We start from the raw sequence: 23,969 nt of genomic DNA on the forward strand, positions 1-23,969 counted from the left end.
CTTTATTAGTCAATCTCCTGAAACTACTAGGATGGTGTAAAACTACATCAAACTATGGAAGTGACTGTACATTGAGAAACCAGGAATTATTAAACATTTTAAGTTACAAACACAAATGTTTACTGTTGCCGAGAAATTATGTCACTTTAGTTGATCATTGTGCTCCAAATAGGGAGCTAGATTCTTAAGCAGGACCGGATTAAGCCTACGGGGACCCGGGTCACATTAGAGTAAAGGCAGTATAAAATTGGTCAATGGGTAACAAATGATGAGACTGCTGCTGCTGTCCTCCATGGACCTGAGAAGCATGTGATGAGCTCCACCAATTAGAGCTCAGTGCAAACTTCTCAGCCTCTGCCCTCTTGTGCAAAGTGTCATTGAACTTAGTCAACTCCCAGCAGGGCCGGCGCTACCCACTCAGCAGCTCCTGCAAAGCAGGGAGGCGCCATGCTGAAAAGGCGCTGTCTCCCTCCCTGCTCTGCTAAAGCTGCCTCAGCCCTCACTGTCACTGCCTCCTGCAGTAGAAGCGTGCAATACGATGTGCGCTCCCGCGGGGATCGCATCGCACAGTACAAAAAGTATGTGCTGCACATACTTTTTGTACTGCTTTCGGATCGCATCACACACATTTCATGCATGCCGTGCGATGCGATCTAGCCCACAACGTATGCGATTCTCGCAGCGTGTATGGGCACCTTTAGTGCCTGCAACATTTTGCGGACACAGCACTGAGATGGTGTATGCATACATGTACATGCACCCGAGATCCTCCATAGGATCGCATGTTGCATACACTCCCACAATCGGGCTGCAGCTTGTTGCAATGGCAATGTGAAAGGGCGCAAAAATTATGGTTTGCAGGAGGGCGCCAGACACCCTAGCACCAGCCCTGACTCCCAGTAATACACTGCACACTACTGCAGTCAGTGTGCCTCAGCTCCTGATGCTCAGCACCATTAATCATTGTCACATTGGCAGATAGGTGAAGCTGCAGCACTACGCCACTTCCATGCACAAAACCTTTAGCTAAATAAAAAAAAGAAAAAAGTTTTATTTTTTTAATTAAAAAAAACATGCTGACCACAGGGGGACCCTTGCTTGAGGGGGGCCCAGGGGTACTGACCCCCTGTGCCCCCCCCCCCCCCTTAATCCGGCCCTGTTCTAAAGTAGTCACCATCTATTGAATATAGAACGTGAAAAAGAAAGAACAGAACCTGCACTCCCCAAATTGGAATAATTCACTACCATACAATCAAAAACATCTCCAAAGTTCAATTTTAGTGTCCTTATTCTTGGAAGATGTTGACTAAACTTGTATCATTTATCAGGTTCAATACCTCAAAAATATAAAAAGGACAAAACCACTTCTCATAGCGCAGAGCAGTAACACATATCGTGTCGATGAAGAATAATGACAGTGAGTGGTGTAAGTACTTGTGCTGTTTTGGAGCCTTCCCTTAGGCCTCAAGAAAACAGTGTGTGATCGAAAACTCCTCTGGAGTGTCTCCTGGAAAATATATTTACATGCAGGCCTCCAATTTACCTCAGAAATATAAAAAATTATTCCGTGTAAAACCTTCATTTATTAGACATAGGAAACAACAATGAAGAGCAAATCGCTTGGTACTGTATAAGGCCTCATAATCAAGGCTATTGATCAGCAGTTAGTGTTGGAAAAGGTCCCAGGTCCTAAGCAACACTTTCCCTGGATGCCAGATGTCAATGATCCACAAGTCCTACCACACTTCTCCACCTATTTATTTCGACTTGCAAAGAAGTCTTGCTCAGGGTGTACACAGATATTTATTAAGAACCCCATATATTGTGATGACTTCTCCCCCCCGAGAAGTCACACGCAAGCGGTGTAGGAAGGGCAGAGCCGGCGGAGCACGAGCTCCAGTGCTGAAATATTACAGAGGAGCCGTGCACCCTGCCGCCAGCTCCCCCACCCTGCTCACCCACTCCCCTGCTTGCCCCCTCCCCCAGCTCGCCCGCTCCCTGTTCCCCGCTGTGCCAGACTGCCGGCTGGAGTCCGCCACTATTTTCAATTAAAGTCTCCCACTGGACCGCTAACCAATAGGCACTTGTGGTCCAGCAGCCAATCAGAAGCAGCATTGGCTGCTGGACTGCGAACACCTATTGGCTAGCGGTCCAGCGGGAGACTTGAAAATTGAAAATAGCAACGGACACTGGCTCAGCCGGGCACATCAGGGAGTTGGGAGCGGGAGAGCTGGGAGGGCGGGGGAACGGGCTGCATTCCTCCTTGGCAATGAGCTATTTCAGTCCCCCTTGGCAACGAGCAATTTCAGTACCCTTTGGCAACAAGCTATTTCAGTCCCTCTTGGCAACGAGCTATTTCAGTCCCTCTTGGCTTGGAGCATGAAGCCCCTTGGCATCGAGCATGAAGCCCCTGGCATTGAGCATGAAGTTTCTAGCAATGAGCATGTAGGTAAATGGCAATTATGTGTCAAATGTGTAATGGGAATTACAGTTTGTTATATAGTATATATTGGGAATCATGTGTGGACTTATGTGTAATTGGCATTATGGTGTGTGGCTTTATGTAATTGGTATTACAAAGTTTGTTAACATGTGCAATGGGCATCCCGGTGTGTGGTATAATGTTAGGCTGCCGTGCGAGAGCCCCGCCTACTACAAATCGGTGGGGGCGCGAAACATGCCCTTGCTCCGGGCACCGTGGCACCTAGCTACACCATTGCACGCAATGCTCCAGAGCATTGCTCCTGAGTTTAACATTTGCATCTAGATTTGTACGCTTTTACCAGGCTCCCTTGAATACTAATTATGTACACTTTCCAGCCAATTATCAAAGTATCAAAGTACTTCACACCTCCCAGTTACTTTGTTTATTTCTCCTTGGGGGGAGGTACAGTGTCTCTACTTACATCTTTCAAATTATTCCACTTTAGTTCTGATGTAGAAATCTCTATGCATACATTGCTTCTGGCTTCTTAAAAGAATAATGGACATATTCATTAATTATTACTTTCTAGATCCAATAATTATAATTTATTCTCAATGCTTATCATGACAATAAGGAATTAAAGATCATCCAAATGTACTAAAGTACAGGTACACAACTGATTTTCTGGCAATTTACGGTCTAACGCCTCTATTAATTCAGACATATTTCCCAGCTTAGGTTGCTGCGTGGCCACTTGGTGGTGTTGGGTGGCGTTTGTAGTAATTTGAACATTCCGGCAAATGACACACAGTTATGGCTTGCAGAAACATTTCTATTAATCTACAATGCTTTAGAAATGCTGTTGGTACATAGTTAGTAGCTCAGAGGCGTATTACAAAATTAGTACTGTATTACCTAACCACTGTTAGTCTGGCAAAATTCCGGCACAGTGCTCGTTGTGTACCTGTAGCAGAAGTGATCGTTAATGCTGATCACTCATGCACTAGTAGAGGGTGCCAGGGAGGAATCTTTCAAATCCATTTTATGTACCTTCTGTGATCTGCAGCACTAACTTTTGATTGTCTGTAAATACAATGTTTGTTGTATCACTGTCTCCTTTTGTAAAGCGCAACGGAATATGCTGCGCTATATAAGAAACTGTTAATAAATAAATAAAGCTTCATGCTTGGTAAATTAGACATATATGCAGACTTCAAAGTTTTATATGGAGGCTGCTTTTGCGATTTCAAGAAAAAAGTGCCCCGTATATAAATTCTGAGGCTTAGTGGAATAAAGGAGCATACCAAATCTCCATGGATTTTTACTTTGTATTGCCATCAAGTAGCTTCTACCATCTAGTGTCTACTCCACTAACTTTTAACATACTGTAGTTGCATTTGTCCATTTCTCTCCAGCCGTAAAATATAAATCCCTGGTATTATATTTCAAGACATTTCTAGTTGAAAAGGGGCCCATGTTAATTTAGTATTTGGCTTTTTTCTACTGGACCCCTAAATTAACAAATAAGTCCTCATTAAGAGCTGAAGGACAATAGGATGCAACTTTGTCAGTATTAGCACAACTGGCTACCATCACAACTTATGCGACCATGCCAGTTGAGTGGAACCTAAGTAGGAATGTGAGGATTATAGTCCTCCACCATTGTTCAGTATGCTGTATCTGTGCCTTTGCCGCTTCGCTTGTCACAGCTGGGACATCCTTCAGATTCCTGGAGCCAGGTCCTACAATCTACTCTGCTGGGGTCCCTCTGGGATTTTTCAGTAACATTCTGCAGCCAGATCTTTTAATCCTGCGCTGTATTGGGATTCTTCTTGGATCCTGAAGCCAGTAAGCCATTATCACCAGTGCCTGCACTGTCCAGAACAAGAAGCAGGGGATCATCATCTCCACTAGATCTACATCACATTATAGCTCTCCACTAGAACCCTTGGATTCCTCAGGGTGCTGCATCCTGTAGTCCAATGACGGAGTGCTGCTGGTCTTGAAGCCAATGGGATTCTGGCCTGTGCAGAGCCAATGCCATTCCTTTCTTGGCTTTCAAGGAAACCAGGCCCTAGGGTCACCACAACATCTGTCTTTTGACAGGATGCTGGGAGAATTCTGACAACCAGAATGAAGACAGCTGGATCCCAATGGAGCCGATGATAAGTATTTGCCTAGGGGTTAGGCTTAGGCATTAGGGGGAAGGTTAGGGTTAGATTTATGATGTGGAGGTTAAGGTTAGGAGGCTGGAGGGGTGGTTTAGGGGTAGGGTAAAAATACTTACTGTTACTGATAATACTGAGATCCATTGGGATTCAGGTCTTTGGGATCCCGCTACTGGTCTTCTGACCTCGGCTGCAAGAATTTCATACCAAACCCCTACAGCCAGATGGTGTAAATCCATGACTTGGGGAAGGGGACTCCTTGGTAGCCTTTCAGAGTCCTTATCAGCCAGTACTTAGGTCAGTACTATCCAACAGTGCTTCCTTCTACCCTGCAGCCAAAGCTCTTTCAACCCCTCCGCCACTAGTAAGACTGCCCCAGGTCCCTAATTTTCACTAGCTCAGTCCCATCAGGACAAGCCAGCCCCAGGACTCTTCTGTTTGCAACTTAAACCATTAATCATTAAGGGGGTGAAGGGTCATTTGGTTTTGCTGCTTAGCAAGGGAACTGCCAGCTACCTAACACAAGCACAGAACAGACCCAGGGGTAGGGGCCAATCAAAATACCCCTGGCTATAATCATAGGGTTTTAATAGAACAATAGTGAACGATAGTGATATGAACTGTAAAATTCCCCAAACTAAGGGGGGGGCTATAAGACTGTAGTCCCTGTCCAGGGCCGGCTCCACCATTAGGCAGCTTTGCTGTATAGGGGCTGCTGGATCTAGGGGGTGTCCCCAAGTCTGACTATCAAAAAATTAAGGATGAGAGAACTTTGTTGAACTTAATGCAAATGGCAGGTGTCCAACCTCTAAGACGCCGCCTCCACACTTTCACCTGAGGTTCTGGAAAGTCGGTATTGGTGTAGGGGTGGCAGGCGCAGTAAGCTGAAGGGTGCCCAAAAACCTTGCACCAGCCCTGCCCTGTCCTACTATACTGCTCCCTACCTGTAGAGTACCCTACACTATAGGGTAGGGGTGTGGTACAGGGGTCCGACAGTCAGAATCCCGACTGGCCGGACCCAGACAGCATGGTGAGCGCAACTAAGCCCCTTGCGGGCTTGCTGCGCTTGCCACGCTGCGGGCACCTAATCTATTCTCCCTCTATGGGGGTCGTGGACCCCCACGAGGGAAAATAGCCGGTGGCCGTCGGGAACCCGGAATACCCATGGGGTAGCACCTGTTCCACATCTATATATTACAAAAGTTTCACGTCCTTTTTTCTGGTTCATCAAGAGATTTAATTATCTTTTTCAATAATACATCCCATTTCATTATTGAGCATTTAAGAAATATTAAAAACTATTTTGCAAGATTAATACCACCAAGAAATGGCCGCGATCACATAAATAGGACAATGAATAACATTTGCTGAGCCCGATTAGAGACGGTACTAATTTAATTGCTGGCTAATTGGTAATTGAAACTCCAATAGGTCACAGCACCTGGGTGAAAACAACAAGTTCTGTGTTATTGAAATAGGTTTACTGATCTCCAAGATGCTGAATAGTAATTACAATTGTTATCTCTGAGCACACAGGAGCACAGATGTCTACTGAATAAATAAAACATTTTTCCTGTGCTCTTAAGCTATTAAGATTTTGTACCTTCAACAAAAGAATATGCAGTCTCAGCCAAGCGTGATGTACAATGTCAGTACAGATAGCATGCTGAGTCGTAACCCATAGCAACCAAGCCTGGCATTTAGCATTAGGCATGATTGGCATTAGCCTAAAGGAAGCTTGGCTAGAAAGGTAATTATTTCTGCACAATGCACATATAAATGTGTTTACCTCAACAAAGAAGAGAAGATCAGGGGTTAGGATTTTTGGAAATGAGTGAATTTACAGAAAACAGCTCTGGAAAGATAGATGTGGTTAGGTTATGTACCTAGACTTTAGCAAGGAAAGTGATCTCTTATGGAAACCAATTAGAAGTTTTCTTTCATTAGTTTGAAGAGTCAAGACTGAAACTGTCATATAATTATCTGTAATATTATACAGAATGTGGGCCAGATGCACTAAGCTTCAAAAAGTGATAAAATGGAGAGTGATAAACAGCCGGCCAATCAGCTCCTGTCTGACATGTTACAGACTGTGTTTGAAATATGACAGGTTGCAGCTGATTGGATGGTTGTTTATCACTCTCAATTTTATCACTTTTGAAGCTTAGAGCATCTGGTCCTGTATGTGAACGTGAATATATGTGAAAATCATTAGGTTAGTCCTATGGAAGTTTCACAGCTTTTACAGTTTTGTTTTTGCAGTATAAGTGCATAACAATTGTTTATTTGAGGAAACTGTCCTACTGTCCCAATAATCATCTGGCACGTAGTTCTGGTTGTTAGGTCGACAGTCAATTGGTCGACCACTATTGATCGATAGGCAAAAGTTCTACATGCACTTGGTTGACTGACAAAAGGTTGACACAGTCAATAGGTCGACTTGTCAATGGTCGACGCATGAAAGGGTTTACATGAGTGTGTCACAATTTTTCTCACTCAGATCATTTGTTCATACTGTAGTTTCCGATCCATGTGATCCCGAAGCATGACGAAGCGAGCCATGAGAGGACACACGTTACACTCATTGGGTCCATGCCAACATCTTTCTGGAGCTTTGCATATGTGCATTTAGAGTCCATACACTGGGTCATTCACCCGCAATTTGGGCTCTTTTCCTGCAATTGCAGGAATCAATCACAGGAGAAGAGCCCAAACTGCAGGTGATAACAGGAGGTCTGATGTGATGCACGGTCTCATGTGCAGCGCACCGCAGCTCCGAGTCACACCAGCTAGAGAAACAATCTGCAGGATTGCTTCCAAGCCTGGTAGGCTTGGCTGGGATTGTATGCAATATATCCAGTGGCATCGAGGGGGGAGGGTGTAATTTTTACACAGGCCTGGGTCTGTTGGATGGGCCTGGGTCCCGCTTCCCCCTCCTCCATTGCAGGGAGCCAGGCAGTGGGGAGAGAGATGACAGGCTGCCGCCGCAGCACAGCCTCTCTCCCCAGCTCAGCACATGCTGCTCAGTGCCGTGTTCTAAGCTGGGGAGAGAGACAGCTGCAACGGCAGCCTGCCATCTCTCTTCTTCTTGTTTATTTTTTCCTGGGGGTGTGGCCTCTCCCACACCAGTGGCCATGCTCCATTTTTAGGGGCCTGGACAACCTATCGGCTCCCTGGATATATCGTATGCAAAAGACCCGCATGATATCCTTGCTCCTGGCTCAAGGGGACATTGCAAGCAACTTCTGCGAGGGGAGAAGACGCCATAATGTGTGGGGACCTCTAGGGCTCATATTCTATAATGCTGCACAGCTGCCAACAGAGAGAGGCCCGGATAATAAATAAGTTAATTAATAGTTTCCAGTTGCAGAAGGTGCTCACCACAAATCTGGCAGAAATTGTCACTGCTGCTACAACTGAGCTAATGCACAAAGGCTTTCATACATTGCTGATCCACTTACATATATTAAAGGGCAAATTCACATGTAAAGGTAGGAAAAAACAATTGTGTGTTCTACAATGCGTTCATCTAATGACTAAACTGGGTACACACTCACAAGTGGAGAGTGCTAAACAACCAGCCAATCAGCTTCTATCTGTTGTGTTTCAAACCCAGCCTGTAGCATGGTAGTAAGGAGCTGATTGGCTGGTTGTTTATCACTTTCCATGTTATCACTTTTTGAAGCTTGATACATCTGACCCTTAGCGATCCCCGGCACCTCCGATATTGTAAAAAAAATATCGGCGGAAAGAACGATATAGCGCATACACACTGACCAATATCATGATGTCACTCGCCCTCCACTCCTTACACACGCTCTTACTATATTGACAGATTGAGGTGCATGTACAGATGACAGGGGAAGGGGGGGGTCACTAATGATGCTCGGGAGCATGCATAGTTAATGATATGGTACTCTTTACCTAGCACGGCGCCCGCGATTGGCATCGCGGTCATTGGGGGTAAAAAATCGCGGCCATCGCATGCACTAAAAAAACGGGTGCGACGCAATGGCCGCGATTTCCCATAGGGATCAATGTTAAAAGTGTCAATGGACGCGATTTTTGTGTTCAATGCCTCAATGCCCGCGATTTGTCCATAGGAAACAATGTTAAATGGGCGACAGAGCCCTAATAGTCCCCCTGAAGTCTGAAATGGCCCCCACAATTGTTAACGCCACCCCACGATCAACGTGAACCCGAAGCGTGGCGAGCGCAGCGAGCCCGCGAGGGGCGGCGGTACGCGTCCTCCGACCTTTTCATACCCCCACTATCCACGTCGGCGTGGAGTTGAGAATAGAATAGTGTGGCGAGCGCAGCGAGCCACCGAGCCCGAAGCGTGGCGAGCGCAGCGAGCCCCGCGAGGGGACGCGGACACCTGTGAAGCCCGCGAAGGGACGCGTTTACCTGTGAAGGTATCCGCGTCCCCTCGCGGGGCTCGGTGGCTCGCTGCGCTCGCCACACTATTCTATTCTCAACTCCACGCCGACGTGGATAGTGGGGGTATGAAAAGGTCGGAGGACGCGTACCGCCGCCCCTCGCGGGCTCGCTGCGCTCGCCACGCTTCGGGTTCACGTTGATCGTGGGGTGGCGTTAACAATTGTGGGGGCCATTTCAGACTTCAGGGGGAAGTCCATCGCGTCGCACCCGTTTTTTAGTGCATGCGAGGGCCGCGATGCCCGCGATGGGCGCTGTGCTAGGTAAAGAGTACCAATGATATAGTGGGTAAACAAAGAGAGACTTGCACTAATGTTCTAAAGTTATGCATTACTACACTTAATATAGTTTTATCACACTGTGTCCTATTAAAGTTTTGACTGTAATTGTGCCAGTGGAAACAATTGTGTAAAATTGACCAGGAAATGTGTGGTGTAAAGCCCCGTACACACGGGGGAGATATATTGCTCAGCCATATATTGCTAGCAATATATGGCTGAGCAATATATTGCTCAGTTTCTCCTTTTCATCAGCGACCAGAGATGTTCGCTGATGAAAAAGAAACTGCCGGGGGAGCCCGGCAGTGGTAATCAGCTGGTCGCAGGAGCATGTTCCTGCGACCAGCGATCACTACAGGGGTAAAAACTGGAGCGCGCACCCGGCGATATATCGCCGGTGCACACTCCCATCGCGGGCAATATGGACGCTTAGCGACCATATTTCCCGCGATATTACACAAAATCGCCCCCGTGTGTACGCACCTTGAGGTGTGTGTGGCTTGCAGTTGCTTACTTGTTTAATGAGAGCAAATTGAGCATTGCATGGGTTAGTATTGCATACAGGTGAAAGTATTTTCGCTATGGTGAGTGCGGATTGTCCGAGCGAATGCAGACCAGCAGAGCTGGCTAGGTTTTGAGATGTAATACCTATTTTTTTTGCCGAATGTTTGTGAGGTCTATCGGCCCTAAGCTCTCTCAGTCGAGCGAGGTCACCGCCCAGCACTTTTGCCCACTTTTATAACCACGCCCTTCAATATGCCCATATAACGCCCACTCTGTCCGACAACTTTGACACTTTATTCTCCAACAACCTGACAACGTATCAGAATTCTGCAACCTTATTTCACATATAGATCACAACCCCTATTGAATGACACCTGAACCAACAAAATCAGTGTTGTCGTTGCTCTCACAAAAACAAAGTGAAATAACTGTATAGCTTTTACTCACAATAATAATTAGAAAGGTATGCAGTTCATAAAAACCTCACAGCTAATTAAATAAAAGTATCTAAAAACATAAATGGCACAGCCCACCCACGCAATGAGTTCCCCTTTGACATGTGGCTGCCTGACACCTGTTGCCTGGCAATATGATTGTAAACACCTCTCAGCTGTCTAGGTTGCAGGGAACAAGAAGCAGTGTGCACCTACATACATGGCAGCTCCACAGCACAGCCCTCAGCCAGCCAAAGAGATCAACTTTGTGGCACAGGATATGATCTGGTAAATTCCTATGTCTCTAATGCTACATCTTATCTGTGTACATCATGCAGGGGGAGTGTATGCACACAGTTCAGTGGATTCTATATGTGTACATAGAGACCGTAAAACATATTTACTGTACTCACAGAAGGCAGATAGCTCTGTTTATAAAGCGTTTTAGGATGATTTGTGTATACAGTAACAGTATATAGTGTTTTGTTCTAGGAAATATCTCTATTTATGTATAGTACAGAATTAATTATTTGTTTATTCTTTTAATTGCCTTTTGCAGTGTTTCCCCGATAATAAGACACTGTTATTTTTTTAACAAAAAACTCCCTAGGGCTTATTTTCGGGGTAGGGCTTATTTTAATTTACATGCCCACCATGTCCCCAGTCATGCTTTTATAGCCACCATGCCCCCAGACCTGCTCCTCACTAGTTTTTCATGCTTTCCACTGCTGCTGATTTACTGCACTCCCACCTGTGTACAGAAGCCGCATGTATGTGTGCGGTGACATCAGGCGCAATGCATCCCTGGAACCGGGAGCGGGTCCCAGAGGTGATACATTACTGCAGCGGAATTGAATTTAGTGCACGGACTCAGATAATGGGGATTTTGATAGGGCTTATTTTCGGCTTAGGGCTTATTTTGGACCAGTTTCCATAACCAAGTGTAGGGCTCATTTTCAGGGTAGGTCTTATAATCGGGGAAACACAGTAGTATGTTATTTAAACAGTAGGAATATTTAAAACATGAAATAGTATGATGTAATAAGATTCGAAGTCAAAGACTGTGGGCGGGATGCACTAACGTCCTCCCCCACACATCGTCGGCATTCGCATTGTTAATAATCGCATACAGTATACACTAACATATGCCATTATTAATGCAAAGGACATCTCTTGTGTTTACAGCTTCCCTTTGCGATGTGCCCGGCGACGTGTGTGCAGTCCCTGGTGGCTCTCCCCCATTCTCCTGCCCTGCAGCTCCATGCTGAGATGGCTGCAGGGGCTGCCAGGCTCCGCCTCCTCCTCCCTGCACCCGGAAGAGGTGCAGGGAGGAAGAGGTCACTGGTCCGGGCAGCACAGCAGTAGGCTGCCTGGACAGAGGTGAGGAGGGAGTGGTGCAGGGTGGGACGGCAGGGGAATGCGAAAGGAAGCCAATAGGCTTCTATGGGGTTATGCCAGCTAGAGCTGGCGTAACCCCCTGCAGCAAAGTTGGGGCTTTACTGCATATGAAAATGCGGTAAAAACCGAGAAACCAGGGGGTTTAACGCATTTTTTGTTTAGTGCATTTCGCCCTGTGTTTGAAAAATGTCAGCAAGGAGCTGTCAAGAGGAGAATTGTAGTGCCCAGCCCTGACAAATGTCAGTAATGATATACATATAATGATGTGGTTTTATTTATTACAAAGACTCTTAAACTCATTTGCATAGATCATAATTGCACATTCACTAAGGGATACATTTACCAAAGGTTTCAAAAGTGAAAAGTGGGGATTTTGCCCATAGCAACCAATCAGATTATTTCTATGCTCTACCCATTTTCTAGGAGGCAATAGTGAAATGATAAGTAGACTTTGATTGGTTGCTATGGGCAACATCCCCACTTCATTTTTAGATTGCTCTCACTATCGATGGTTGCCATCAATGTCAAAATTTTAAGTGATCATCAATGGTCACTTTTGCATTGGGAAACCATTAATATTGGTTGGTCCTACCACTGCGTACCAGAGCTATAAGCAGTCATTTTGGTGCCCTGCACCAGAAAGATAATTGGTTCCAACCACATATTTAAAATCCGAACAGTGTGCACTAATGGTGCTCGTCACAAATATAGGAGGTATCGCTTTATGGGGAAGGGGCATGCCACAGAATAGTGCCAATTAACATTACACCGCACGGTGAATAGTTATTCACATTACACCACACAGTGTACACAGTATCAGCTTTATCGGCCTGGTATACTTGCGTATACTAGGAATTTGTTTTCAGTTTGCTGAGCAACAGCCAGGAGGGTTACAAGTATACAGTATACAATATAAACATGTGGGGGGACACAGACAGTCATACAGAAAGATATTCCGAGGGGACACAGTGTTAGATTATGTGCAGAGGGTTATAGCGTGACTAGACAGTGAGTTGTTCAGGAGTTCACGTGTCAGCAGGTGAACCGCCTGAGGGAAGAAACTTCCCTGGAGGAGCTGGTGGGAATGGCCCTGTAGCTTCTGCCTGATGGCAGCAGGTTAAACAAGCCATGGCCAGGATGTAGCTGGTCCTTAACGATCTTCGTTGCCCGCATTTTTTGCTCTGGACAGGTACAGGTCCTGGAAAGAGGGAAGGTCTGCCCCAATGATCTTCTCTGCATAGACCCTGTTACACATTATGCCACAGAAGAGTCCCTTATACACATTGGGGGTTGTTCTGGTTCACTCACAAAGGCACAATCACTCTCTAATGGACAAAACCATATGCACTCAGGTGGGGCAGATGTTACATGTGCAGAGAGAATTAGATTTAGGTGGGATTTGTACTTCAAACTGATATCAGCAGCCAGTATTTACCCTGCACATAAACAATAAAACACCGAAATCTAACTCTCTCTGCACATGTTACATCAGTCCCACCTGCAGTGCATATGGTTTTGTCCATAAGAGAGTGATTGTGCCTTTGCAAATAAAATAGAATAACCCCCATTATACAAGGTAGAGCTCCACACACCCCCCCCCCCCCCCCCCAGGTGGTAATGTTGTGTGAGCAGTGTGTATGTGTATGTGCGTGTGTGTGGCGTCGGGAGAACTGTCAGTGAACAATGGGGCCAATTCAGACCCATTAGTTCAGGTCTGAATTCAGGGGTCTGTACATGCGCAAACCCTGAGCGAAAGGCTTCCGCAAGTTTCACACTCGCCAAGCCATTTGTTTGAGGAAGAAAAGGAAGGAGGCAGGCATACAGGCCATCAGCAGGGGAACAGCCCAGCGCTTTATGGGTGCCCCCATTAAAACGCTGGTCGTTCCACTGCACACGCAGGCATGGAGAAGCCTTCTCGGGGAGGATGGCTGACGCCACATGACGACAGTGCCCATCCCATTTTTGGCGATCTGCGGGCATAATAAAAGTCAGTTTAGACTGACATTTATTAGCAAATGGCAGAAAAATCATTTGATGGGGAGCAACCATCGAATGATATTTCGGCGGTGCAGCCACATGCTAGGCCATGTGTTACCGTACAAGGAGGGGTTCGCGCGGTGGGGGGGGCAGGCGTTCGGCCAGGCAGTGGGCAGCATTTACCTGTTCGCTAGGCTGCAATCATAAGCAGCTTAGTGAATCAGGCCCAATCTATGTGCACTCGCATGGCTAATATGCCATGTTCTAAGCACCATCTGCTCCACCCTACAGATGGAGCAGCTCTCAATGGAGCAGCTCCTGATGATAGAATCAATCGCCGACAGAAGGGGGCGCGTGAGCATGAGACGCTCGTGTGTCCCGTTCTGTCGGAGCCTGCCGGCTCCCTACGGCTCCCCCGTAGCCCCCACTCGCCCTGCTGTCTCCCTGAAGTGGACACGGGCAGGGAATCCACTCCCCGCCGCCGTGCTGACTGGGACGTGCTGACGCTGGCTGACAGGCGCTCCATCTGTAGTTATGATCCTGTACATGTTGCTGCATTTACCACTGTTACTGCTACTCCACAATAAGCCTGGTTAAGGTTCACTGTGTGGCCTAAACACTATTTAACAATTATATTGGTGTCCTATGCATACACCCCATTACCTTGCAGTGACACCCATGTAGATGTGTGACTGTGTATAAGTCTGCTTTGTGTGTGACTCTAAATCAGACCCAAAATATCAGAAAAAGTTCCTAAAGCCATGAAGCTAATAATGCCATCATCACAAATGACATCACAACGTGTGCATGTATAACAGTACATTTTGCAGGGGTTTGCCCATACCTCCCAACATTGCTTATCATGAAAGCATCATCTCCCCTTTGCCGAAGACGTATGCGCCACTAAATGGGGGCATGGGCTCGAGGTGATGGGGTGGATCTTCATTTTGAAGGATTGTTGTCTCATGTCAAACCACTGTATCCATTAATGTGGGGGCAAGCCAATCGCTCTCGGGCTGCTGAGCAACCGCCAGGTGCTCACTGCTCTGTAAATAGATACCATGCACATGACACGCCATTTATTCATATGCTGATCTGCAGTGCAGTGGTGGCGCTTCCCCCACCAAACCTACATACATTGGGCCTGATTCACATTGACTCGTAAGCAGCGTAAATTCACTGCTTAGAAAGCCATCTAGCGTTAAGCGAGCAAATGCCTGACCTCCACGTGAACATCCCAGCCGCATTGTGAATGGATGTTTAGCATAAACATCATATTCGCACAGAAGGGACTAAATCATTTGATGGTTGTCGACCATTTAATTATTTTTTCCCTTGTTCGCAAATATGTCAGTCATGACTGACCTATATTTGCGGTGTTCGGCTCTGAGAATGGGGCGGGCACTGACATCATGCAACATCAGCCGCCCACGCCTGTCTGTGCTCGCATGGGAAAGTCCAGCACCTACCGTTTTTGCTGGCACATCCAGCATAAGCTGGGCTCCCCCATAAGCCACCCCCCTGACTGCCTCCATCCTTCCCCCCCCCACCCCTCATGCAATTGCCTCGGAAACTGTGCAAGTTGCAGAAGTCCACACAGCAGCCATGCACATTTTAGCATATACGCACAGAGCAAAAACATTGATCCCCAGTGCGAATATGCCTGGGAACGATCGTTACTGAATAGGACCCACAGTGGGACAGTCACAAGAAATGGGGTAGTTGCATACTTGCCTTCTTTTGAAAACTAGTTTGAGGGAGATTAGAATTGGTAGGATAATTTTGCGCAGCGCCTCATTGAGGGGGCATGTCATGCTCCACCCAAAGGGCGTGTCTTGTTCCAAATATGGAGAGATTGTGAAGAGAGATTGTCAAAGAGGCATCAAGAAGTGTGGGTGTGTACTGCTACATCTGAGAGGAATCTTTTAAAATGGCTTATATCCAAATGTAGATGAGCCCCAAAGCAGTTAGTAAGAGCTACTATACTTGGTAAAGTGCTGGGAAATGGTACTGATGATTCAATGTAAATGTATCTATCTCTCATTCCTTTTTCCCCAAAAAATGTAACCATGTAATGTGGGCTAGGTGAAATGAGGGAGATTGGTAGACTAATGAGGGAGAGAGGGAGATTGGTGTTATTTCAGGGAGTCTCCTGCAGAATGCAGGAGGGTAGGCAACTATGGGTAGTTGGGAGGAACGGTTTGACCATTACTATTGCAATAATATATATTTTTTATGAGTAAACATTGCAATCTGTTTATAGGAGATTGTAACTATGTAAAAAGGAACATAGAACAGAACTGCTGTGTATTAGGTTTTGTTTTTTTTCACCAAAGGCTCCAGTTAGCAGAACCACAGTGTACTGACGACCCTGCCATTAGCAGTACCCACGGTAACTTGCAGAATGCGAGCAGTGACCACTGTGCGGGGGTTGCAGAGACACTTGTATTCTCATCTAGAGTACATCTAAGGACAAATCATTTAAACCTTTTATTCCAGAAGTGAAAGTCAGACATGGATAATATATGCAAATGTATATCCCTTAATCATCGTTTAAAAGTGGACAGTGCTGTGCTGTAACAAATCAAAGCAAATGTCTGTGGCTGTCGCACTCGCAATACAGTATACTGTATGTACTGTATGTAAGCATTATATCCACCCACTACCTGTGTTAAGATTTACTTTTAAACAGAAACAATTTAAAATAATAAAACTCTAATGCTTTCTTTGTGTTATCTGTTTTAGGAAATCACATGTCAAGTCAGAGGTGGAAACTGCCAAACTGTGGCCTGATAATTGGGGATTTTTAAAAACATCTCCTAACGAGGTACACATCCTTATATGAAAACGATGTAAAGCAGATATTGTTCTAATGTATATATTGTCTAGGGCTGTTTTGATGCATGGTGTTCAAGAAAGTGCTACACCCACCATCTTCAATTTAGACAGCTGGATGTCACGGCTGGTTCAATGGACTTGTCCATAGAAAAGCCAGCAGGGGGCGCTGGTCATTAAGCAATGCAGACAGCATAACGAAGCAGGCCAGGAAAGTCAAGGGGCCCCACTGATTATCTGAATTATTCATGCATTGCAGGGTTTCATTTGTGCTGAAATGTACAGAAACAAACTTCCAGAGCCTTTAATGTTTAAAGATATTTTTGGATCCTGACAGCCTATGCCATAAGTTTCTAAGTTACACTTCTTTTTTATCTGTAAACCTAGATAAATATATTATTTAGAACATACTGTAATATTGGTTTCAAATCATAAATTGGTAGTGCTAATTGTAGTACATGTTAATGAAACATTAATATTTAATTCTATAATAAAAATGATATATTTATTTACCCTTAATGTCATTGCTTTGGGAAAATGTACAACTTTGTGCTGTTCTCTACATTGCAAAAAAGGGCCTAATTCAGGTCCCAGTGGACGGGAATGAAATCGGCCCCGTTCCGATGGTGGGGGGTCTGCGCATGTGCAGACCCCCATGCAAATGGCCTCAGCAAGTATCACACTCACCGAAGCATTTGCACGGGTAGGGGAGGGAGAAACCAGGGGGTGGCAAAAGGGGAACGCCCAGCATTTTATGAGCCTCCCCATAAAAACGCTGGGCTTTCCCCTGGGAGCACAAGTGGGCCGATCTCTGCTCAGGGCGGGCGGCTGACGTCACATGATGTCAGCGCCCAATTCCTTTTCGGCGGATAGCGGCTGTAATAAATGTAAGTTTAGACTGACTTTTATTACCGATGGTAGGAGAAATTATTTGATGGTGTCTTAGTGAGTGTACACTGTTTAGCGAGCAGTTCTGAATTAGGCCAAAGTTGTATCTAGTAAGAAGCTGTATCCAACAACTGCATAATGCATGGCTGGAAAGCACAGGGCAATTTCAAAAATGGCTATAATTCAACAGTATATGTACAGGCCAATACATCACAGGGCGGTTCTGCACCTGCCTTTACAGCTAGGCTGTGCAGGCAGGGGACTACCCTAAACATCTGAGCATTTTCACTGTGTAGCAAAGTGTTTGCTTTTTAGCGTGGCAAGTAGGACCCGGCATGCGCTGCCAAAATTTGCGACAGGGGGGGGGATATTTCATAGTTACGCCACTGTACATATTGTTCGATGTAGTGTATTTCTGGACTTTGCTTATCATTTTCGATCCCGATGTGTGGCCCCGTGGCATCAAAATCGAAAAATAGAATGTGAAGGGAAGGCTATATAGTACAGATCTGTATAGTCTAAATCGAATGTACACATGGCGCCAGGAATCGGGATTGAATAGAAATTAAACCGCACCGTGTGTACACTACTTCAGTTGTAGTTTTGCAAAGATTGTATACATTCCCCCCCCAAATATTACCCTACAACCTGGCAGACAGCCAGAACTAGCGCTAGTTTTGTACTTTGTTGCAATGACTGTACTGCAAAGTAATGAAAGCCTTATTGCAGCAGAGAAGCCGTTGCTTAACAACCCTGATGAATAGGGAACAAGTCACACTGCGAGGACTAATTAATAATATGCAGTGATAAGATTTTCTATTGCCACCTTGCGTGATGTGAGATCTATCTATGTATTAATATACACTATAGTAGGTGTCAGCTAAGTGAATGTTGAGGGTCACTTATTATTATTTATCTGTGCTTACAGCTAAGAATGTATATGTACTGATAGATGCAGCAGCAAATATACAGATGTAGCCCCTCTCAGCCATGCTGCCAGCTCGCTATGGCAATGTTTCTGGCAGAGCTGGCGGACAGCAGATGGCTGGGCAGGGAGGCGTGAATGTCCCACTCACTCGCGCATCAGCTGGGCGTCAGGGAGCTGGGTCTGGGTACTTCCCCATTGCTGCATTAAGGGAGACGGGCAGGGAGCGAGCAGAGTGGGGAGACGGGCAGGGAGTGGGGACGTGTCTCATCCGCGCACTCCTCTTCCTGGCGGACGGCGAAGGCATCATCAGGAGCCGATCTAATGAGAGTGGCTCCATCTGTATATCCAGATAAACCACCAGTTAAACAGCTCTATTTTTCAAACCCAGTCTGTAACGTGGAAGTTAGGAGCTAATTGGTTGGTGGTTTATCACTCTCCATTTTATCACTTGTCAAGCTTAGTACGTCTGGCCCCAAATTTTATATATAGACTCTTTTAATTTTTAACAGTGTTTATAAATACATGAAAATCATACTTGCCTACTTTTGTCCCAAAATGGAAAGCGCAAGTGCAGGTCAGCACGTCCCCGGCCCGCCACCGTGCAATGCCATCGTGTCAGTCACAATATGGCAGAGTCAATTATGAATTACAGCTTCATCTAAATAAGGTAGTGAGCATGGCCCAGATTCTCCAGGGAGTCCCTGAGAATGCCCCGAAATTTGAAAGTCACCTGTACATTCCGGAACAGTTAGCAAATATGAAAGTAATAAAGTAGTGGATACAGTACAGTAGATCACAGAAACATAATGAACTCTTTATAATTTACAAAAGACCAGCTGTGATAATTGTTTCAGCGATATATTTCCTCCAGTGCTTTTCTTTGGTTAGCGCTATAATTAAATGGCAGAGCCATTGTTTCGCTACTTTGCGGGTTACCTCATCATTTTCAATTCAGACCCGTTTGTAGGGGGTCTGCGCATGCGCGTATATGCACATGCAGAGGCGTAACTAGAACTTCATGGGCCCCATAGCTAAATACTGAAAGGGCCCCCCCCCCCCCAGGGACAATGTCGGGGAGAAAAAGAAGGAGGGATATTGATGGGGAGAAAGACAGGGAGGTCCAGTATTGGGGAGAGAGGGTGAGAGCATTGGGGGGAGAGAGAGACAGCGATGGGGTGAGAAGGTGACAGAGATGGGGAGAGAGAGAGGAGGGACAGCAACAGGGAGAGACAGAAGGAGGAACAGCGAAGGGGAGAGAGACAGACAGTGAGGTATAGAGACAGACCAACATAAAATACATTATTGCCCAATACTGCAATTATCACAAAATAAACAAGGTACCCTGCCCGTCTTTAACCTCTTATGTGCCACCTGCCTTTAACTGCAGGGATGAGGAATCACTTGGCACATATTAATAAAGCGGATGAAAACGGTGGAGATTTGAGTATTAAGAAAAGGCTTTGTTACATTAACAATGCTGCAACAGCATGGATGGGACTCCAGCGCTCAGCATTAGAGGCCCTGTCCACTAACTGCAGGTCCTGCGGTCAGTGGACAGAGCTTAAAAAACGCTGAGCACTGGAGTCCAGTCCGCGCTGCTGCTGCCCTAACATTTCAAATTACCGGCACGGCACATCCATCTTCTGAGGGCTGGCTCCTCTTAGTGGCCCCGCTGCTGCTTCACGCCAAATCTTCCTCTAATACCGCTTCCCCCTACAGTGCTGAGCCTGCCGCAGAGAGCGTTCTGTGCGCTGCAGCAGGAGAGCAGGCTTGTCTCTCCATGTCCTAGCCGGACCCCTCAACAGCACGCTCCTGCGCTCTGCTCTGCACGCCCGCTGGTCTGGTGTGACAGGGTGCAGGGGATGCAGCGGGCCCCTGGGACAGTCCGGGCCCCATAGCAGCTGCACCCCCTGCACCATCGGTAGTTACGCCACTGTGTAACATGGTCTGGCCACTTGCTACCAAGGGGATGCGGGCAATGTGGGCGAGGGGGCATTTGGCGGGGCGGCGCTGACCTGTTTGCAAGGCCCATAGTACCAGTAGAGCTATTGCCAGCAGTGACTCCATTTATTAATGATGTGAAAGCCAAATCTTTGATATATTAGCTTATACCCCGACAGCCCCCAGAAAAATCCATGTCATGACAGTGTAAATGAGTCAAGCCAGGTCACATGACCTGGGTTCGTGACCCTGCTTCTGCCAAGGTTTTTCCCGGCTGCAGTCTGAAAAGGTGTTCCCTGGTTATTCTGGTCAGGTTACGTCCCAAGGAGCTCATTGGATCCACCTTTAATGACTCAATATGATTATGTAGGACAGACAGAAGTGCAGTGTGGAAGGTCAACAGCGTCTAGGTCGACAGTCAATAGGTTGACACGTGGAAAAGGTCGACAAGCAATAGGTTGGCATAGAGAAAAGGTCAGCACAAGCAAAAGGTGGAAATGGCCAACACAGGAAAACGTTGACACAATTTTTCCCCACAACTTTTGTCTGCATTGACATATGTTGTCATGGACCCCAATGAGTGTAGCATGTCCCCTCGCTTTAGGTTCTACACTCGGCACACTCTCTCTATTCTCCCTCTATGCCAACGTGAATAGAGACGTAAGAAAAAGTCGGTTTAAAGAAAAAAATAATAATGAAAAATGCATGTCGACTTTTTCAGGTGTCAGTCACTAACATGGTGGCAATTTTCTTGTGTTTCGATGTCGACCTTTTTTTATATGTAAACCTTTTTCACATGTCGACCTATTGTCTGTTGACCAACCGGAACCATTGTTCATCTTCATGGTGACATATTCATTATGTTCGGATGGACCCAGAATTTGTGTCTGAAAGGGGCGTGTATATTAACCGATATGGGGCAATGTTTTATGTTGATTCATAATTCAAATGTTTAGAATTTTTTGGCATTTCCAGCTCACAAGTAGCTAGTTTAAATATAACTATATGCTGATGTCTCACATCATCTGATCATTTTAGGGGTATACCATAAATAAAATACTACTGTTCTGTTCTGTGTTACCATTACTTAGGACATATATAACAGAGGGGATTCGGTATGAAATCCCGACGGTCAAAATCCCGACGGTCATAATACCGACAGCAATTGACAGAAAGTCAAAATCCCGACATGGTCAAAATCCCGACATTTAAAATCCCGACATGGTCAAAATACCGACAAGGTCAAAATACCGACATTTAAAATCCCGACAAGTTCAAAATACCGACACATAGAATGTAGACAGGTGAAAAAGTCAACATGACTTTCGGGCGACAGCTCGCGAGGTTGATATGGGCTTTTCACAGTTTTTTTACCTGAATGTCGACACAGTCGACATGGACACAGTTGGAAGTCAACCGCAGCCCCTCGCATAGCTCGCTGCGCTCGCAATGCTTCGGGCACGGTGCCTCGCTACGCTCGGCACACTATTTTATTCTCCCACCACGCCCTAGTGGATGGTAGGGCATGAAATACCGCCTGTCGGCACATGTCGGGTCAAGAAACAGTGAAAAACCCATGTCGACCTCGCGACCTGTCGCCCGAAAGTCATGTTGACTTTTTCACCTGTCTACATTCTATGTGTCGGTATTTTGAACTTGTCGGGATTTGAAATGTCGGTATTTTGACCTTGTCGGTATTTTGACCATGTCGGGATTTTAAATGTCGGGATTTTGACCATGTCGGGATTTTGACTTTCTGTCAATTGCTGTCGGTATTTTGACCGTCGGGATTTTGACCGTCGGGATTTTGACTGCATCCCAACAGAGGAAATTAGCTGTATTTTAATGCATAGCTTGTCATTTCAGTTTGTGGAAACTAAGAATGAAGAAAATAAGGTCCAATTAAAAGTTCCAGAACACCTTCAGGTTCGTCCGTTGACCCCAGTGGAAACCTACATCAAGGTCAGACACCTGTGTAGCTATGAAGATACCGATGACAACACTGAAATGCATTTTATGTAACAAAGCCTTTCGGTGACCATCGAATGATGTTTAGCGTGCACGCTTATATAAGTGACTTTTGAGTTACTTACATTTGCGTGCACGCTGGCGTGATATGGGCGGGCAGCTGACATCCGGTGATGTCAGCCACCCGCCCCCCACACCCGCGTCACTGCCTCATTACCATGAGAACGCCCAGCGTTCTCATGGAAACGCCCATGGAATGCTGGGCGTTCCCATATGGTAATGGAGCAGCCCAGCGCTCCCCGCCCATCTCCGCCCCCCCCCCTTGCTGCCATGGGTGCGTGCACCCGGCGATCCGAAAGGTCGCCGTGGGTGCACGCACCATGCACCTGCACATGCGCAGAAACATCGAATGCGCGCAGTACCGATGAAATCTGAATAAGGCCCCAAATGTTAAGGAAAATTCTAAGTTGTGGCATATGAACAAAAAAGGCACTTAAATTCTGATGCACATTTTATTCATGAATATTTCTCTTTGTCTCATCTAAATACTTTTTTTTTGTATTATCCCACCCATTCCTAGATTGGCCCATCACCAGCTATTCCCCAAACCACTCAGGGCTTAATAGGATGGAGATCCACCATTGCTGAGCTGCAACTTGAACGCTATGGCGGACCCAAACACCTGAAGGGAGACTTCTGCAAGTCAATGAACTGGCCAGCGGAAGGGTTAGACTAATGTCCTGTAAGGAGCCAGCACAGACTCCACCATGTGTTGTCAGCCCAAACAAACTTTGGAGAAGTTGTAAAAAATTAGGTTAAAATGGAAATAGCAGGATTTTTGCTCTGTCGGCAGCAAGATGGGAAAAACAAATTTAAGACTATCTCTAAAAGTTAAAGCTATGCATAGAAAATAAGTACCGAGTGCAAACATTGTACCATAAAAGCTGATTTACGGTCTGCTTCGCCTCCAGCCTGTTATTTTGTACTATTTACATTATCGCATTAAAGGTTAGTACAGCTGTATGTTGATTGAAATGAAGCTCCAAGCGGAGAGTTTAACGCTTGTCTCCTGCAAGTCAAAATATTCAGAAATGTGTTTCCAAGGAAATAACAGTATCAGTGCTGTTACTAACCCTACACATGATTATATTAACTCATGTGCGCCTACACATTCTGTGTTCAGTATCACTTCTTGGAAACCCCAGGAACCGGCTGTAAACAAAGGAACTTTATATTGCAGCACTAGTTTGACCAAGCTGTTGCCTAGCATGACATGATCAGAAGAGTTATGTTTGGCCAGTTGCATACAAAACTATTTTTTCTTTAGTTTACAGTATGTGTGTGACTAGTTAAACGACTGCCAATATATCGGATTCTGCAATGTACTTTTACTTTGAGCTGTGACCGTTTTTGCTTTCACTTTGAGCTGTGACCGTTTGTGGCCCACAAACTCTCAACCCCACCCCACCCCAGTCTCTATCTGCTCCTACCTCCAATGTCTGTCTTCACAGCTCCCTCTCTCCACATACAGCACGTGTGAAACAGATCAGTGTCCCTCCCAAAATTGATTTTGCTTTCTGTTATGACATCTTTTAGTTCACAAAGGAGTACGTTTGAGTGGCCTCTAGTGGTCAGTGGTGATACTTCACCTCATAGAGGTGAGGAGTAGTTAGCTTTTTATATATGGATTGTGTGTCTGAATTTAAACAATGCCAAATGGCCAGGTCTCTGCCAGAGTCTGGCCATAAACTTGTATCCAACAGGGCGCACCGTTATTGTGATCATCAC

General features: G+C 45.9%; 1 protein-coding gene across 2 annotated transcripts in view; it reads left to right on the forward strand.

Moving 5' to 3' along the window:
• The window catches only part of CIMIP1 (ciliary microtubule inner protein 1), a 57,081-nt gene extending 33,943 nt beyond the window's left edge, over window positions 1-23,138 (forward strand). The window contains exons 1-4 of one of the 2 annotated variants that reach the window (XM_083145425.1): window positions 10,386-10,534; window positions 16,367-16,448; window positions 22,080-22,175; window positions 22,762-23,138. In XM_083145425.1, coding sequence (XP_083001551.1) covers window positions 10,467-10,534; window positions 16,367-16,448; window positions 22,080-22,175; window positions 22,762-22,917 — 402 coding nt within the window. In that variant the 5' untranslated portion in view covers window positions 10,386-10,466 and the 3' untranslated portion in view covers window positions 22,918-23,138. Of the gene's footprint in view, window positions 1-10,385; window positions 10,535-16,366; window positions 16,449-22,079; window positions 22,176-22,761 lie in introns of those variants that run through there. The other variant, XM_083145426.1, reaches the window with a different exon arrangement.
• The last annotated feature ends 831 nt before the right edge of the window (window positions 23,139-23,969 follow it).

Source organism: Crinia signifera, chromosome 6 (assembly GCF_055691185.1).
Source record: "Crinia signifera chromosome 6, ASM5569118v1, whole genome shotgun sequence".
Lineage (NCBI taxonomy): Eukaryota > Metazoa > Chordata > Amphibia > Anura > Myobatrachidae > Crinia > Crinia signifera.